General features: G+C 45.6%; 1 protein-coding gene across 7 annotated transcripts in view; it reads right to left on the reverse strand.

Annotated features, from left to right (window-relative positions):
- Positions 1–18,586, reverse strand: part of adgrl2b.1 (adhesion G protein-coupled receptor L2b, tandem duplicate 1) — a 130,177-nt gene that overhangs the window by 15,995 nt on the left and 95,596 nt on the right. For all 7 annotated transcript variants that reach the window (XM_086128535.1, XM_086128536.1, XM_086128534.1 and 4 more), the window contains 8 exons: positions 16,715–16,837; positions 13,981–14,186; positions 13,349–13,522; positions 11,122–11,331; positions 8,714–8,934; positions 6,338–6,404; positions 3,267–3,358; positions 1,091–1,259 (listed from right to left, as the gene is read on the reverse strand). In XM_086128535.1, coding sequence (XP_085984661.1) covers positions 1,091–1,259; positions 3,267–3,358; positions 6,338–6,404; positions 8,714–8,934; positions 11,122–11,331; positions 13,349–13,522; positions 13,981–14,186; positions 16,715–16,837 — 1,262 coding nt within the window. The remainder of the gene's footprint in view (positions 1–1,090; positions 1,260–3,266; positions 3,359–6,337; positions 6,405–8,713; positions 8,935–11,121; positions 11,332–13,348; positions 13,523–13,980; positions 14,187–16,714; positions 16,838–18,586) is intronic.

The raw sequence follows: 18,586 nt of genomic DNA on the forward strand, positions 1-18,586 counted from the left end.
ACAACGAGGTGTGACTCAATCAAATGACGCCGGGCCATTGGCACGTCTTTCTTGTGCGCTTTCAAGGCGCGGCGATTCTCTCGTCTTGGCTCCTGACACAAATTTGGAAATTTGTGCACGGCTACCAAAGCGGTGCGATTCGGTGAAGTCTCAAGGTGGCCCGAAGTTCCGGATCGTGGAGTTTTCATCAGGCGTGTGAATTCCATCGAGATCCATTTGCAAAATATGTCAGACTGAAAATGTGAAATGAAGTTGTGCCGTGGCTCATCCGCACGCTCCTTTGAAGGAGCGTGTGATTTTGCGGTCACATTTAATAAATCCAATTCAAGCAATTTCATCAGAATACCGAATGCTTAGGAGACGGTCGGTGCACACGGAGGGTTGACCGGGTTGCCAAGCAACGCACCGCATGCTGGGCGCATCGAATAGCCTCCAAATTCACAAGGTGGCCAAACCCGATCGGCCTACGTTTGTCTCGGACATCCAAATGATGAGCTGTGGCCCTGGACTGAGTCATCAAAGGGTGCTCATTTGCGACTCGTTGGCGTGAGGCAGCGGTCAGCTCTGGCCAATCACATGCCACATTGGCCATCGACGCTTCACAAGTATACGTCGCGGTTATGCCTCAATTGTGACATTGGAGTTCTTTTGCCCGGTGACATGGGGGGGGGGGGGGGGATTGGTGAGATGACGAGCGGACAGTGCGGACATTGGATCACGCCACATCTCCACTTGACGTGCGGTGAAATGCATCGTAATTATCTGCCAAATATTTCTGCTCGTATTAAACCTGTTGGAGCAATCTGGCCAATGTAAAATGAACTTTAGTGACGATGACATGGTCTGAAATGCTCCGACGCCATTTATTGGTGCATTTCTCTTCCCGCTTCATTGACATGTGTCAAATAATCGTTGTCCAATCAGCACGTGCTCCTCACAGGGGCAGAAAAAAAAGAGTCTCCTGGCACCGATTGCTTCTTTTTTTCACCAATTAATACGATATGCAGTTATGTCAACGTTCGGCCGCCATTATAATGTCGTACGGACGCTTCTACGGCCGTTGGGCGAGTGCTTTGCGATCAAGCCTTACTTTCTTCTGCAGGAGGCAGTGGAAAATGAAGATGAACATTCCTTGAAGGGTGTTAAAGATGGTGAAGAGGTACGCCATCACAACGGAGGACTCGTTGAGGAAGAACAGGCCAAAGGACCACGTCAGGCCCAGGAGACAAAGCAGGGCAAACGCTCCCAACACCCATGACCTGATGAAGAGGGGGGAAAAAAAAATCTTTAGGGATCATTTTGTGTTGTGAACAAGCCTACGAGGAACGCCGGATAACAAATGATACAAGGCATTGTGCTTTCGAGTTGCGAGACCGCAAAGCTAGCATGTTTTGCCTCGGCTGCTTCCAGAAAACGCCCGCAGGAAACGCGATCACTTTGCAGTCACTTTCAATGAAGGCCGCTTCTTCTTATGGATCCGGCATCGACGAGTGAGATGCCCCCAGAGAGAGCGAGCGCGCGACTCCGAGAAACCTTAGCCGGAAAAATGAGAGCCGGGATGGAGAAAGACAGCCCGTTGCGCGCGCGGGGGCCGCATTTTAGCTCATCATCGCACAGGATGTAACCTTCCGCTTAACTTTTGCACACGCGCGGTCGATTTGCGTTTGGGCCCAAATTAGAGGCGGTTAATGAGATGCGACAGCTGCGGCTGAGGAGTCAAATGCGAGCGCGACAAGCTTTGATTAGGAAATCTATAAAAAGCAAAATGTGAAAAATGAGCAAAATTGGGACAGTGATCACGCGGCCTTGTTGCAATGACGATCACTTCGGAGCTTTTCCATGCGCGCACGCGTGCGGCCGAACTCGTTTTCCGAGAACTCCCGTAAAAAGACACCGGAGGTCTTGTGACGCTGTCATCAAGAAACCCAAATAACTCCCGTTATATATATATGACCTGCGATAGTCAAGAACACTCAGACTATAAACTACAACCTGCGGACAGGATTAGATGTTTTTTGTTCAATGTGTTGACCTTGAAAAAGAAAACAATCAATGTGTTGGGAATCGTTTGCGATTGATTGTGTCGACTTTGACGGTTGAAGTTATGAGCTTTCACTGAAATATGCGGAGCGACCTCCACTCGCAGGCGCCATCGGGTATTCCGACAACGAAAATGCTACCGTTCTTGTTTCTTTGCGTGCTCTCTCGGGTTTAACTCCGACATATGACTTTCCCATTGCGTTTTCTTTGCCTCGGAAAAGTTTCAATTCACGCGTGACAGATCTCTCCCATCAGCTATGCGGTCCTCGGTTGAATCCGAGCGTCGAGATATGGTACGCACGATGGCATTTTCGTCATATACAATAAATGCGCTAAACTTTGGACCGTGAGCGGTTTCTTATGCTTCTGCGTGGTGGTGGTATGCGAAAGGTAAAATCCTAACATTGCCGTCGTTAGCGGTCAGACATGCCCATCTTGTGGCACGGTTTCCTTTGCTATTATCTGCATTCCTTCTTTGTTGCATTTTTAAAGGTTTAGAAGCAAGAACTCATTGATGAAAATAATTGCCGTCTGTTTGTTGCTGCTTGCTTGTGCTTTTTTATTTTTTATTTTGCTCTCACTGTGGTCTTCATCAAATTCAAAGCGAGCCCTAGTTTGATTCGGGCAACTTGCCAAATGAAGAATATTAATTGTCCTTCTTTTACAAAGTTCATCCCGATTTACTTCACTCACCATCCATCCTTTTGGAGCATTGGTTTGAATTTTAGCGCGCACACACCTCAGAATACGTACACGCCATCACACCGACCACACCACGTGACGTGGTACGCTTCGGACCATGGCATATGAACTCCTCAAACCCCGCCAAGTCTTCCGTGGTTGTAATAGAAATTGACCAGAGCAGGCCGCTACGTGCGATCGGACAAAAACAATGACAAAAAAATCTTTGGTGAAGCAGCGTGTGGCTGAGGGCCCACACGACTTTTGTGCTCTGTGTTCCAAGTAACTGTAAAGCATCGTTCTGTGTATATTTGTGGTCACAGCACATAGCGCAGTTTGACAGGAGCTGCCATTGGCAGTCGGAAGACCTGCCAGGCCGCATTCCATACCTCAACTTTGTACAACGGCCTCATAAAACGGTCGTAATTCCTGACCGGTACCTATTTGCAATGGAAATATACCTTGGTAGTTTCAGTAGCGGCACGTTTTCGTTGTCTGTTTTTAGCCTGCGCAACACCCGATCCTCCCTGAGGGACGGCCCTCACCTGATACCCCCCAGCCTGGATGAGTCGGGTTTCATGGAGGTGGAATGCTTCACCATCTTGGACATGGTCACCACCAGGAAGATGACGTTGACCTGTCAAAACAAACACGTGTCAGACTGCAACACGATGCACTTAGAGCGGCGTCGGATTCCCTCATCGACTGGCTCTTATCTTATTTTGTCTCAATCGCTAAAATGACTACCATTCTGCGCCGGCGGAATCTTTACCTAGCGGAAAGTTAAATACTTCAGCAGATCATTAAGGGGGGGGGGGGGGCGAAAAGCAACAGTGGCGGGGGTTAACAAGAGGTTAATGCGAGTCCTCGATCTCATGCGGCGCTGATCTTCAACATACTGTAGACGACAATGTGCTTCATCTGGAGCGCGCGCGCACACACGCGACCCGCAGCAAAAATGATCAGAAAGACTCCGGACGAGCACTTAAGGGGAAAAGAATAAAGGTGAGGCGCCATATTTTTCAAGCCATTCATTCCGTCATGTTTTCCAACATTCCTGTATGCGTGTCTCGGGAAGCACCGGAGGGCTCGTAGCCAGCGTGGGGAAATGGAAAGGGACGGGGCTTCGATTTCGCATAACACCTTTGAAATGAATTCCAGCACATCGTATGGAGTCAAAGAAACGATGCGTGCCTTCTCCAAACTTGATGAACTGCCTGACGCGACTACTATGAGGAATATACTCTACCAACTGTGTTCCCTTTTACAGTGGCAGGAGATGTTTACCCTAATATGGGGGAGAGGATGGATGGGGGGAGGATCTATTCAATTGCAGCTGTTTATTTCCCATTTTAAAGATCTTTCATATTCATTTCTCAAACGAAAAAAATGTGTGTGTATATATATATATATATATATATATATATATGCTTGGTTGAAATGATTGGTTTCATACTGCCCATGGACACTTAAATTCACCTGAGAGACTGTTCACGTGCTGCTGTTTTGGTTAGCAATGGAGTTCAAGTGGGTGTGACCCGGTGGTCCAAATAGTGGACAACAATGTTTATGAAGTGAGCTAATTGATACTGAGCTAAAGGAGTTTGAGAAGGGCATTCCTTTCCGAAATAAAACACCGAGTGATTGAAACACGGGGCCCAATTTTTGTTCCGGGCGTAAGTCTATTGCAAAGCGTAGCAAACCTGACTACGCATTGCGGAAACATAAAAAACAGCCAACTTGGGGATCGTACCTGACACGGGTGACATCGGCTTGTGGGTGCAGAGCACGAAGCGCTGAGATAAAAACTCTGGGCTGCCGGCTTGCCGAATTGCAACGGAAGGTATAACCCAGGCTGCCATCAGTTACATGTTTTCATATTCGGGACCTTTCTAGAAGTATACGCCCCCTCTACCCTGGCAAAATGGCCCTTCAACATGCACATGAATCTATTATTGATCAGCCGATCAACATCCACCCAATAAATTTGCGTTGGCATTTACAGTGCGTGTGTGTGTGTGTGTGTGTGTGTATTTACCGGATATTTAATGCATTATTCTGAACTGAAGTAATTTAAAGTTACTGTTAAGCTACTATTAACCTATGCCTCCCCTTTAAGAGCATCCATAAATGTGCATTGAAAACATTCTACCTATGGAAGTAGAGTAAAGCCGTCTTTGCCGGATTTTCTTATTCAAAGGTGAACTCTCGAGTACCCAGATATCTCCTCCCATATATTCCTATAGGATTGTGCGCTGTGAAGCGGATAAGGTTGTTTGCAGGTGAAACAAAAGGCAAGCATGCGGAGAAAGTCAACGACCGGAAGACGAGGACACCGTATTCCGGATGGTTAGTTCTCGGGGTTCCGCTGTGGTTGACTTGTGTCTGTATGATGCATTTAAGGCGGTAACCGCAACATCCGATAAGATGGACAGGAGGAGGCGATTAAGCCTCTGAGGGTCTTCCTTACTTGCTTGCCAAGTTGATCTGAAAATAAGCACCTTTGCCAATATGGAGCTTTGATGAATTTACAAACCACGGACAGACAGACGGACATAGCAATTTTGTGTACTGATGCGCATCCGCGCTTCCTCCCTGTCATCATTCACTGAAAATATTTTGCTGAAAAGCGGGAAGTCTGGTTCCTCGTGCTAGCAACTGTTAGCGACATCAGCAACAACCTCCCGCCAGGTCGGAGTGAAGCTATCATCACGTAGTAATTGGCAAGGAATTTGGGGCTGCGGGGGGGGGGGGGGGGCGGTGGGAGAAACAACTGCTATTTCGTTATAAATAATGCAAAATGAGGTCTCAGTTCTTCCCAATTTTCATGTTATATTTGTAAACGGTAGAAATGTTTTTGTGCTGCTTACACTTCTAACTAGTAGAAAAGTAGACGGGAACAAGCCGTTTTTTCCTGAGGAGATAAAAAGGGTGGAGGGCGGCGTTCATTTAGTATACACACCCGGTGACGAATTGATACATTTCATCGATTAGCATTGGGGCCACTGTTTGAGGAAACGGTATTTTTGCCAACTCGGGTAAGTGGTATCGGTGTCATGGTACCAGGAGTACAAGTAAACACATACAATATCCTTGAATCAATATATACCAAATGGAGTGTGGACAGCCAGTGTTATGTATTGTTTGAATTATCAATTTAAAAAAGGACAGCGCCCAGACAATTAAGGACCTGTCAGGTACTTAATTAAAAACAAAAGTACCCCATTCCAATACTTTTGTTCAAATGAAGAACATTTCTTCGCGATTGTGAATCTGGCAGCGCGGATGAGACACGATCCTCTGCAAAAGGTCGTACGGCCCACCCACTCGCCGCTTGCGTTTTGTTTTCCCACCGAGCAAGCGACCTTCATGCTCGAGACGACCCTCGATGAGACCGTCCTCCACCTCCTTAACGCAACCCTGTAAATTGTTTCTGATTCCGGAGGATTTTTCATGGCCGAGTGGATGCCGCTGATGTCCTCGTGTCAGCGGCAGCTAATGGCGCCGCTTGGCTTTCATGCAAATTGATCCGGAGATGGCTTGCATTACCAAAGGAAAAAAAAAAAAAATCCATAATGTATTTTCAAAGCTTTTCTTCAAAGAAACATCAACTTACCACGATTACGAAAGTGACTGGCCCGATGAAGCTCCAAATGAAGTGGTTGTCCGCCCGCAGCCAGCACCTGGAAAGGACAAAAAGGGGTCGTCATTAAATCACCTCCAACAAGGTTACGTCTCAAGCTACCAAGCGGCCACACAGAGCGACGTTCAAGATGGACTACGAAAGGGCCCATCTGTCCATTTAAAAATCTAAGCTAACACTTGAGCCTAAGAAGTTTGCACACCCTTGTCTAATTACAGCGGATGTAATTTCAGCTTCCAAACGCGGTGCGAACGGGACACATATCCAACTCACGCTCCTGCAGAAAATGTCATTCCCTTGGCATGAGTGGAACGGAAATGAAATTCATTCATGTAAACGACGGTCACAAATCAATGACACAAATTTGTCCACCAAATCTGTGGTCAATAGAGATGTGTTAAATACAAAATGAATATGCTCTTAATCAACGGTCAAATGTCAATTAGGATGAAGAAAATCTTTCAATGATGTCTTTCATTTTTAAAACGCTTAGTCGGATTGCACCGAGAAGGAAATCTGAGGTTATTCAATCAAATGCCTTTTCATTTCTACGCTATGATTTAAAGTGCGGTGAAATGTCATGTTAGTGCATCAAATAGTAGCGCATTCAAACTTGTGCCTCATTTTGCTCCAACGCTGCTTCTCTGTCCTTCGCTCCCGCAGCAGGTTTTTTTTTTGTTTGTTTTCACTACACACCCGCAGTAGCACCTTCGATTCCGAGGGGCAGAAAGAAATTTGACGTTTCTCTCTCTGTTGCCATGGTGAATCCAGATATCGGGGCAACATTGATTTTTTTTTGTTGTTGTTGTTGTTGTGGTCAAGCCTACGTTCAGCTCAATGTGAACATACCACGAGTGGACTGATTTAATTCAGATCAGCTGTTTTTGGAACTGAACACTCCGTTTTGGATTTCACAGGATTCTAATTCAGTTTCTCACCCACAGACAGCTCTTTTGTTTTCAGAGTGGTAACACCTTTCAAATTAGTCTTTGCAAGTTAAAAAACAAATCAGAAAGTGGGGCAGCATTTCTTGTTTCAATAATGCACGTAACGGGACGCGTAGATGAGGTGGCTCGGGCACCTGTTTAGGACGGCAAAGTGCTCTGGGCACGGGCCATTGGGAAGAAACCCCATGGATGACCGAGGAGAAACTATGTCACCCAGCTGGCCACGGAAGGCCTTAGGATCCCCCCGGAGGAGCTGGCCGAAGTGGCTAGGGAGACGGAAGTCTAGGCTTCCCTGCTTAGGCAGCTGCCCCTGCAACCTGACTCTGGTTTGAATATATTCTGATCCAGTCTTAAAGGCTCTACACTGGCTCCCAGTCAGCTGTACAGTCAATTTTGAAATTCTGCCATGGGTCTATAACTTACTGAATGATTTGGGTGCTGAAGGGTTCTGAGCTCTGCAGATTTGGGTCAATTAGTCGATCCCAGAGTTCAAAGCAAACACGGTGAAGTAGCATTTGGCCGTTACACTGCACAACAAGTGGAATAAGCGACCAACAGAGGTTTAGTCAGCCGCAAGTGTAAATGGTTTTAGATCCAACCACCCCCCTCCCCCGAAAAAACCCCAACCCTTTGATTAAGGTATTTTAAACATTTTTAAAAGCATTTCACAGTAAAGCCTTTTAATAATTTGAAATGTTTTTTTAAGTCTTATGTGTTTAAATGTTGTCAATGTATGTTTTATTCGTAATTTGGGTATGCCGCTTTTGTTTTTTCTTCTTTGCTTCTGAATGTGGTACTTTTAAATGCTTGTAGGTTTTGCGTCTTTGCCTGCGTGAAGCATGTTGAGTTGCCCTTCAATGTCCGATATAGATAAAGCCGCCTTGTCTTGCCATCTAGGTTGAGTGTAGGATCCAAATGCCTTCTATTTTCCTTCTATTCATTTTTTGTTGCCAAACCCAAATGGAATAGGCCTCACCGTCCCAATACTTTTGGAGAAGAGTGACTTTGGGACGAAGCAGTGAGCGTACAAATGTGTGTTAAAGCTGTAGTGACGAAGACGCAAAGGAAAAAAATTAGAACACAGCAGTACTACAAATCATGTTTTTTTTTTCTTCTTTTCGCCGGCCAGCAGAAGAGAAGCACATAAACTTTTAACTGACAAGGTCGGCAATTACCCGTGTGCAAAGAATAAAAAGCCCTGTAGGTCAGAGTAGCAAGCCGGCACATTCATTAGTGTTGCGGCTTTACTCTTAGCCGGTGGAAATGTAAATTTGCTGCCGGGCCACAGACAGGTACACTCCACTTTGTGGTATCGCTGTCATTACCAAGGGGGTGGCAGGGTGGGATGGGAGGGGTGGGGGGGGGGGGGGGGTGTATCAGCAGGAACGGTGGATGAACTTACGCTCGCGGCGTGCCGTAGCTGCGGTAGTCGACAGCCGCCGAGATGCCCACCACGACCGCCGGGAAGAGGTAACCGGCCACATAGTAGTACTTGCGGCGGGAGAACTCGCTCTCGAACACCTCCACCAGCATGAGGTACAGCTGCACGCCCTCCAGACACATCCAGGCGAAGGCTGCCAGGAAGCAGAAGTGCAGGACGCCAGCGATGATGGAGCACACCAGCTGACGGAGGGAGAGACAAGGAGACCGGTTCCAGTAGAATCTCAGGAGACGTTAGCTCAGTGAGCATCTCACGCGCAGGTGGGGAAACGTTTCTGCTCAAGGGTCACATCATTGAAATGGACAGATGGGCCGGGTCATTTGAAGATGAGAGGCCAAAATGTTGAAATGCTGACGTCAGATCGACTGCGTTTACACCCAATGACTCACTCAGCGGGTTATTTTCTGAATTCAAATGAATGTAATTCGAGTTCATTGCAAAAAAGTAACAATGTTTTAACATTGCTATTTTTTGTCTGAACTTGTTTATTTTGCAAATATATTTTCTTCATTATTTAGAATTTTTACTTTATTTATAATTATGAGGTCAAGTCATTTAAAAAAATTAATAAATACATTTCAAGTATCTCATTTTAAGAATTAAAAATAATTTAATCGGTATGTAAATAAATTGATTTCAAGGAGAAATAGTTCACTTATTTTTTGAATGTTCTTGCTTCCAACCAATTTAATAAATTTTAATCAACCACTTATTTAATAAAATAGGTACGGCAATGTTTAATGTATTCGCGTTGCAAATATTTTGTTCTGTTGTTGATCATAAATCCACCATTTAACGAGATAGATACGTTGGATTCAATGAATAAATTCATTTTAATTCACAAATTTTAGGCTTGGCGGGGAGAAGCCAAATTAATCCAAAGCAAGGTTGGGCAAACTTTTTAATTCCATTTTTAAAACGGACAGCCATGAAATTCTAAGAAAAAAAAGTTCATGTTTTATACAATGGTTAATATGGGCAATAAAATAATTGTCATCTTTCACTGTATTTTTTGTTATCAATTTAATTAGAATTAATGTCTATTTTAGCATTGAAAATCAAGTCATTGATTATTGAATGCCAATAAATAAATAACAAACGCATTGGGGTTGCAAAATGAATGGAACGGAAATGAGAGGACTTTTGATAATGTGAATCCTCGGTGGGCTGGCCACGAGGTGTTCGCCTGCTCTTAGGGGTCTGTCGCGCGTGAGTGGTTGGACTTGATTTTGGCTCTTGATTCCTTCATTCTCGATAGCGCTTGCTCTTTGTTATGGTCGGCGGGTAAGCCTTTGCCAGATGACTTTGGGCGAGAGACAGTTTACAGTCTGGGCTCGGCGCCAAGCGATCGCAGGGCACACAAGCAAGCATTCAGCAAACATTCGCAGCCACGGAGCATTCACGAATCGGCCACATTTTGAGGAAGATGTGTTGAGATGGCAATCGGAAGCCAGGCCTTGAGGTCAGCAACGGCTCTTGCGGACCCTCTTATTGGCAAAATAGCCAGACTTTCTCTTTGCGGTGTGTCACCGGCAGCGTATTGTGCAATCACGCTGAACTGCGACAAATGGCTTGCGTCGTCGTTGACTCACCCAAAGCCGAGGAAAAGAGCGGCGTTGCATTTATGTGCTTCACTTGTGTTTCCTCCACTTGGTTTGCCATCATGATGGTGCGATCATGAACAGTTCTTGCCGACAGAGGCGTGTCTTGTCTCTTTGATTATCTTGTCTCGTTCGGAGAATCCTCAAAAGGTTTTCTGGCTACATCCGGCATGAATGTTTGAGCAGACTCGCCATCTGTGAATGTTTTTCCGTTCCTCACTATTGCTAAAGATTCAGCACAGCTAGCGGAATGATAAGTCACCTTGCCGGGTCCATACGCAGAGTCGCCGCTGGCTACCTTGCACCCTTGCTCAGTAGTTCTCGGCACGTCGTCTTTCCGCTGTTTCCCGCAGGATATTTCGATGCAAATGTAGCACGGCGTGTGTCGGAGTCCCGCTTTACGTTCGATCGTTTCATCGCTGCGATTTTGTCATCGCAAATTAGATGCACCGCAGAACTTGCTCTCTCCACAAAAGCGAATGCTTCTATCCGTTCATCTTGGAAGGAACGATACTATTCATCTTTTGTTTCTTTTCGTCGAAGGGTTAGCTTTGCATTAACTACCGAGCGGACTGATTCAAAAGGGGGCGTTTACCCTGTTTACCGAACGTTGACCAAAGTTATCCAATTAAAATAATGGACAATCGCTCTTGCAGCCAACTGCAGACCTGAACAGGACATGAGCAGTGGAAAATTGAGAGCCGGATCCAATCATCAAAAGCGCAACAGCTGGCTCGCCAGCCATACGTCCCCGACCCCTGGTCTAACCTCGGGTTCGGTCATGTTGATGCCCACGAGGAAGACGAGCTCGCCGATGAAGAGGTTGAGGCAGAGGTTCTTGTGGATGGTGTTGCGATCGCTCTGCAGGCCCTTAAAGAAGCAGAATGTGTACAGGCTGACGGCCAGGCACACCAGCGACACGGCGATGCCCATCCGAGTGATGATAGTGAGGAAGAGCTCGTGGACGCTCCCCTTGCCCTGCGGAGAGGCGTCGTAACATTATAATAAGAATTATGAATCCAAAAACTTCAACCTACTAAAATCATTTCATTTCACCGGGTGCGAATGTGACATTGCCAAATATTTGGGAACATCCGGTACGGCTTTGCGGTTCGCCGACTCGGGTCAATCGCTGGAGCTCAAAGCCGAGTTCAAAGCACACACGGTGTAGCGGCATTTGGCTGCGATGCCGCACACAAATGGAAAAAGCTGCCAACGGGAGTGAAGGTAGAATGATTTTAAATTCAGATTACAAATTTTTTTTTTTTTTTTTTTTTTTGCCATACCTACGATTGAGGTCTTTTCAAGCATTTTAAAAATCAATTACAATTATATTTTTATTGCACTGTAGATTGTTTTAGTAGGCTATCTTTTATTTCTGTACTTTGTTTTTAAATCTATTGCGTTCTCTTTTTTATTGCTTTGAAATGTTGCCCTTGGAATGATGTAAAGCATATTGGGTTACCTTGCGTATGCATTGCGCGATACAATCAGCATGACTTAGGTTTGTTCTTGTTCTCTATAAATACTGTTGACTTGACTTGACTAAGTTGCAGAATTTGGTCAGGCTTGCTTGTTCGGCCTTGCTGGAGGTCTGCGGCCCAGCGGTGCCATTTGGAGGAAGCTGGAATGCAGAGCTACTTGTGCCGGTTTCATCTTTCTGAGGTCAAAGCCTGTTTCACACAAATGTGAAAATAGCAGAGTGCCACGCACAAAATATCACTCCTGCAAGTCGGGCAAATCCTCCTGTGATATTTGCACTTTTATTGAGGGCGAGGGCCGCGGCGGAGGTGCCGCAAAGGCAATTGGCGAGAGGCTAAGCCCTGCCTCGGGGGGGGCTCCGGTTTCAAGCTGCGGTTAAGGTTGAGGTTAAGACAGATGACGGGGGGGGGGGGGGGAGACAGGGTTCACGGGAGGGGGACGTATTATTAAATCAGCCACAAACCGATCCCTCGCATTTATGACGGTCGCTGTCCTCGCTACGTTTGCCATTGGTCATGTAATTAAATTGTAACTGCATTTTGTGACCAAAACGCCGGGCCCACCACTTCACAAGAGGGACGGGAGGGAAGTCCAAGCTGCGGTCGCCCCGTTTTCAGCGCAATTCTCCGCGACGGAAACATGAAATATTAGACAGTGACCACAGTGAAATATAATTAGCTCCGATAAGACCACATCAGCTCGAGCCAAGTGACGGCCCGCTTCATTTCTGCACCTCCTCCGGAAATAATCAAATTACTTCCCGCCGACGCACCATTCTCCCGCTCGTCGTGGTGATCTAGGTCAGACGACAAACCCCTGCAGAGAGTACTTGGCATCTCATTCGGACGAGGCCTTTATTTGAACATACGGCATCCTCGCCTAGAGGTGAGGAAAGCCGTGCTGGTGTCCGTTGATTGGTCGACGAGTCCGGGGACCAATCATTTCAATAAACATATTTTCTCAAATACTGGTGGAGCAAGGCATTGTAGAAAAAAACAATGCGGATTTAAAACACAGCGTCTATTAGGGCAGACGCTGGCATACACTTAACTGGAGAGATGACTTGTTGTCTATTGGAGAGAAGGCCTTTATTGCTACAAATGTTCGTTTTTGGGTGGAGCTACGCGTGCAAGTGTTCGTCGATTTGCGGATCAATAAGTGTCCATATAACATCATTTAGTGAGGCGGAGCGGATACATTGCTATTCCATTTATTTCAATAAGACAACTTCACTCAATTATCACTGAAATGTTCGAGTTTGAAACGGAGCAAATGAAGATTATAATTTGAGGTACCACTCTTTGTGTTAATTAGGCATTTTTATGTTAATTTCAAGATGAGGCATTCATTCGTGGACATCCCAAGTGGCTGCACTTTATATATATATATATATATATACTGTATATCTCCCCTCAACTATAAAGAGCGCTAGCCTGTATTTGAGAGGAGGCCTTTAGTTTATTACGTTACGTCACCGGTATAGGTTGAATGAGGGGAAATGGCCAAAGCTTACCACATTCCCTCGATGGGCCATGAGGATGGCGAAGTTGGTGAGGTGATTGCAGGAGCACGTGGTGTGACTCCTGTTGGTGTCCAGCAGCTTGCAGCCCTGAGTTGACCAGTATCCCATCATACTCCGCTCGGAATAATTCCAGAAGGAACAGTTGGGATTGTAGTAGTTGTCCTTCTGCACACACACAAAAAAAAAAGAAGAAAAACCCCCCACAATTAATCACACATGAGCGGCGTGCTGCAATATGCATGGCTGCACCTTGTACATTTTCAAGCCTTCCGACTACATGTGCGGCGGTGAGGGGAGCGCATCTTGTACAAATAAGTGTCAATTTAAGTTCTTTGAGTGTGTGCCGTGGTGGGAAGGAAGCGCGCGAATAAGATTCGAATGAGGGAATAAAAGAAAGACGACGAGACAAGACGCCACGAGGGTTACTATGGTAATGCACGATGGAAGTAGATTCGCTCCTTGGATTCCACTCGTCTGTTCCTCCGATCGCTGCTGATTGCTACGTGTGACGCGCGCGCCCGACATTGATGTTTTCACCCTTTACTCGAATGGCTTTGGTGGGAGTCGCTTGATTTGGCCGCACGCGGCTGCGGTCTCGGGGGAGGTGGCGGGGGTGCGCTTACGTCCAGGTGCTCCAGCGTGAAGACCACGGGGTCGGCCACAAAGACGCGGCTGGACTCCTTGGTGATGGAGGCGGAAAGGATGTGGGAGTTGACCGTGAGGGAGAGGTTACGTCTGCCGGCGTCCCAGAGGCCCCGCAGCGTGGCGTTCTCCGTGCTGAGGAACTGACCCAGGTGTTTGTACAGCACGAAGACCAGCTTGGCCACACCTGTAACACATCACGCTCATGAAAGCGGCGGGGGAGGAGAACACACACGCAGGCATGAAATCAAGCTCGGAGCAAAAAGAAAGATGACGCGTCAGGGATTTGCTTTTTTTTTTTTTTTTCCCCTGCGTGCGATTGGGGTGGAGCAGTTTACATGGGGTTCCGAGCCACTTTTGTCTATCAAACGTGTGACGTTTTCCTCTTTTAATGAATACATTCTTATTATGTTTATTTTATTATCAATATAATTGTTTTTTTTGGCTAAGATTTTGTTGTTAAATATTCACATTTCTTGCTTCCATATTCTGTAAGTCTTGTAATTTGTACGTTATATTTTTTACTTAATTCTTAGATCATGTAACCATACTTACATACCTTGTTGTTTACTTTGATTCTTTTTGTGACTATTATTTTTCATTATGTTTATCATTTTATCATTAAATATGTTACACGCTATTTAAAGATTAAAGTCAATTGCAGATTTTAAATGATGGGTTACTTCATTTATTTAATCGCATTGACTTCATTGAGCCAGGACAGTTTGTTTTTGTGGCAAAGTTTGTTTGTTTACTTGTACAGTTTTTTTAAACGGAATTTTTGATCGAACATAATTACTATATGCATTGTCATATAGCCTCCCTCAGTGCCGAGATGGCGCCGTAATTCAAGATCTCTGCTTTTTGCCGTTTTTGTCTTTTGTTTTGTCACATGGTGTTTGTTGTTACGTCGTGTGGACCTGATGTGGATTATTTTCAGCATTTTTTTTTTTTTTGGTCATGACATTCGTCAAAGGAGAAGAATCCGTGTTTGTTGGTTGCGCCTTCTCGGCAGCAAGCGTGTATCAGCGCTGATTTTCATTGGAAGGAATGCCGGCACTATTTGTCTGTCGCCGCTTGACGGCCCCGCAGCGGTTGTGTTATTTGCGCCTGTAATGAGCGAGCATTTTTCACAGCCCGGTTTTGTTTAGCGGAGAAATCGGCGCCGCTGGACGGTCTACGCCGGTGCGGTTGGATGGATGGCTTGCGGAGCCGAGGATGAGGGGAGAGGAGCGTCGGCGCTTAGCGTAGATGCGTATTTGGAATTGAGAGTCGACGCTTGGAATTGAAGCGCATTTACATGGGACAGGAGAAGTGACTCGATCTCTTTTTTTCCATCATCCTTCTTGGTTACTTTCACACTTAACTTGTAGCAGACGTGTGCACATTTTGAGCACGACGTCTGTGATCCACTGGCGAAAGAACGCTCTTTCCTCTTTCATCAATAACTGCTTCAAACAACAAGCCGGAAGATGGAATATGGTTATGACTGCATGACCGTCCATGAGTTGTTACGTGTTGTGTTATATTACTGTATTTTGTATTTTATGTTAACTGTTCTGTGAAGCACTTTGTTACAGTTGCAGCTATTACGAAAGCACTCCCGTATTTTCCGGAGTATAAGTCGCAGTTTTTTTTCATAGTTTGGCCGGCCGGGGGTGCGACTTATGTGTGAAATGATTAACACGTGATTATGTCATTTCACGTGTTATTTTCACATGTAACCACAAGAGGGCGCTCTCGGCCCGTGTCGATAAATCGACAATGAGTCTGACGTCAGCGACGCAGAAGAGGAAGCGGCGCGTCGTCTACCTCCCGAGTTGGGGGAGTTGTTTAAAAGTGACACCGAGGATGAAGATTTCATTGGATTCAGTGATTTGGAGTGAAATTGATCGTTTGGTAAACTTGTTAGCATGTTCTTTATGCGAGAGTTATCTGAATAACTCTTAATATGTTACGTCGTTACTGACATTACCAGGCATGTCAGTCATGTAACGTTAGTATACCGTACACTTATCCAGGCCGTTGTTCTCTATTTTATTTTTATTTTAAATTGCCTTTCAAGACATGTATGTTTTTGGTGTTGGATTTTATCAAATAAATTTCCCCCCAAATCACGACTTATACTCCAGTGCGACTTATATATGATTTTTCCTTCTTAATTACGCATTTTTTGGCTGGTGCGATTTATAATCGGGAGTGACGTATAATCCGAAAAATACGGTACATCAATAAAGATGTATTGAGTTGTATGGTCATTTATAGCTAAGGCATTAGAGAAAATGATTCCGCCTGTTAAAAATCACTAAATACATTCCTATATAACATAAATAACTAATAACTATTACTGAATATACGACATTGTTATTATACTCTTCTTATTTTGAAAAGCTGATGTGCTGGAGAAAAAAAAAACAAGAGCTGATTTGGAATCAGCACACAAAAAAAAATGCATCTCAAAAAGTTTATTGGCATCGCTAATTAAAAAAAAAAATCGTAAAAATGTGTTGAGCGGCGTTATTCTTTCATATGAAGAAGGCATATTTCAGCCAGACAATTGGCATTGGTCCGTAACATCTCCCGTACACTTTATATCGTGTCTGTACAATGTTTCAGGACCAACAGCGGAAACTCCCTCAAGGAATCGCTTTCACTGTTGACGTCTTCAATCATAAAGGAATCTGCTCCGGTGCAAAAGGCTACTGTAAGGCTCACCGTTTTTACTGTTGACTTTGACCGTGTTGGAGGAGAGCTGAAGCGTGGATCCGCCCCTGCTGCTCTGCGGGAACCTGAAGTCCTGCACCTGGCCGTCTGTGCTCACCACGTACACATCCATCACTGAGGTGGGCCAGTGGGGGATGGAGGGGTGGTGGCGAGACAGACAGACAGGGAGAGAGAAAGAGGGGGGCATTAGTCAGCTTTAGTCATGGGAGAAAACATACCCCAATGACAAGACTACAATGTTGAAGGTGGGAAAAAAAACAAAACAAAATAAAAAAAACAAACAACTGTCAGGTGCTTGTTGAAGTTCATTGTACCGGTGAGAGAACAAGACCGCATGCGGCGCCATTAACTTAACGCCAAATGTGTTTGCAGGCTGCCGGTTATAAAAGAGATAAATCACAACAAGGGGTTGTGCTCGCAAAAGGTTGAGCGTGCAGCCTTTCCTGGCGCATGAATGTCAAATATTCATAGGATCAAAAATAACATTGAGCTTTTACTTTGACGTCCTCTACCCGTGGCTTTTGGATAACGCTGGGCTCCATGAGCAAATCTCTGAAAATCCTCCCAATTCGAGCGCGCTGCCCCTCCTTCCCCATCGCCGCTCCTGCGCCAGCCGGCGGGTGACGCTACCTTTGATGTGCGAAATTACCGACGGGGTCAGGAGGACACTCGCACCAGAAAATGGCCCGGCTTTCCGTCGATAGATGGCCCCCCCCCCCCCCCCCCCCCCGACAGACAAAGATGAGGGATTGGCCCACCTGGCCTTGGCTGTCCGTCTTGATTTTCTTTTCTTTTTTTTTCTTTTTATTTTTTTACTTCAAGCTCTGCACTTCGAGCCAGTCTCCAGCGTTACTTGCCCGGAGGTGTTGTTTGGGACACCTGCTAATTGGATACGAGCAGCCGTACTCGCTTCTTTTCACCCCGTGAAAGGACGTCGGATACGATTTGCTCTCTTCGGCTCACGGGCTGGCACTTGGGAAAAGTACCGTGACTCGATTGCCGCATCATCTACTTAAGTAAATATCTTGACAATACTGCCAACAAGCGGGCGAGTTGTTTCATCAAACGTGAAACGCTGAAGTGATAATGCCACCGATTTGTTTGCATTATTGTTGCAATCTGACCTATGACTTACTGACTTACGTTGACCACTCACTTGCTTGTTGCGATGTGAGTTTTTTGTAATGCGGATTCATTTATTGCTTGTGTTGGTTATATATAAAATATATAATATTGTGGGAAGAAGGCCTTGAAAAAAAATTGCATATTAAAATAAATAATTGTATATTAAATTGCAGTCACAATATCATTGGGGGAAAAATGGCAATTTGATTTTTTAAAAATTGTTATTCAGCCCTTGTGTGAATTGTTGATTGTCGCGCTGGGCCATTCATCAAAATGTAATCATGATTTCAACTTCGGCTATTCTCGATCCGAACAACATTATAATCGAAGAAAAACGAAGAACGTGCCGAAGTCGAGGAGTTTCGGTGCGGTCGACCCCGCATACTTGTGCTTCGACACCCGCGGATTCACATTTTTTTCTCCCCGTTTTATTCCCGGGATCTCACCCCAGGTTCCCCAGCATGGTTCGCGGAAAACATATAGCGAATGTTTCACAAAGCACGTTTTCGCTGTTCACCGGCCGACCCAGCCCCCTCAGTTTTGAAGTCGATGAGTAACGTGTTTTGAACCGTCGACCGCCGCAGGGTGTATCCCGCCTCTCCGCCAAAGTCAGCCGGGATAGGCTGCAGCACACCTGCGGCCTAAATGCGGACAAGGATGGCTGCTGGCGATATCCCCAAACAAGAGGACGCGGTGAACTGACCGTGAATGGGACGTTTTGGGACTGCCCAAACGGAA

This window comes from Hippocampus guttulatus, chromosome 14, assembly GCF_054856545.1.
Source record: "Hippocampus guttulatus isolate MCC_2025c chromosome 14, RoL_Hgut_1.0, whole genome shotgun sequence".
Taxonomy (NCBI): Eukaryota; Metazoa; Chordata; class Actinopteri; order Syngnathiformes; family Syngnathidae; genus Hippocampus; species Hippocampus guttulatus.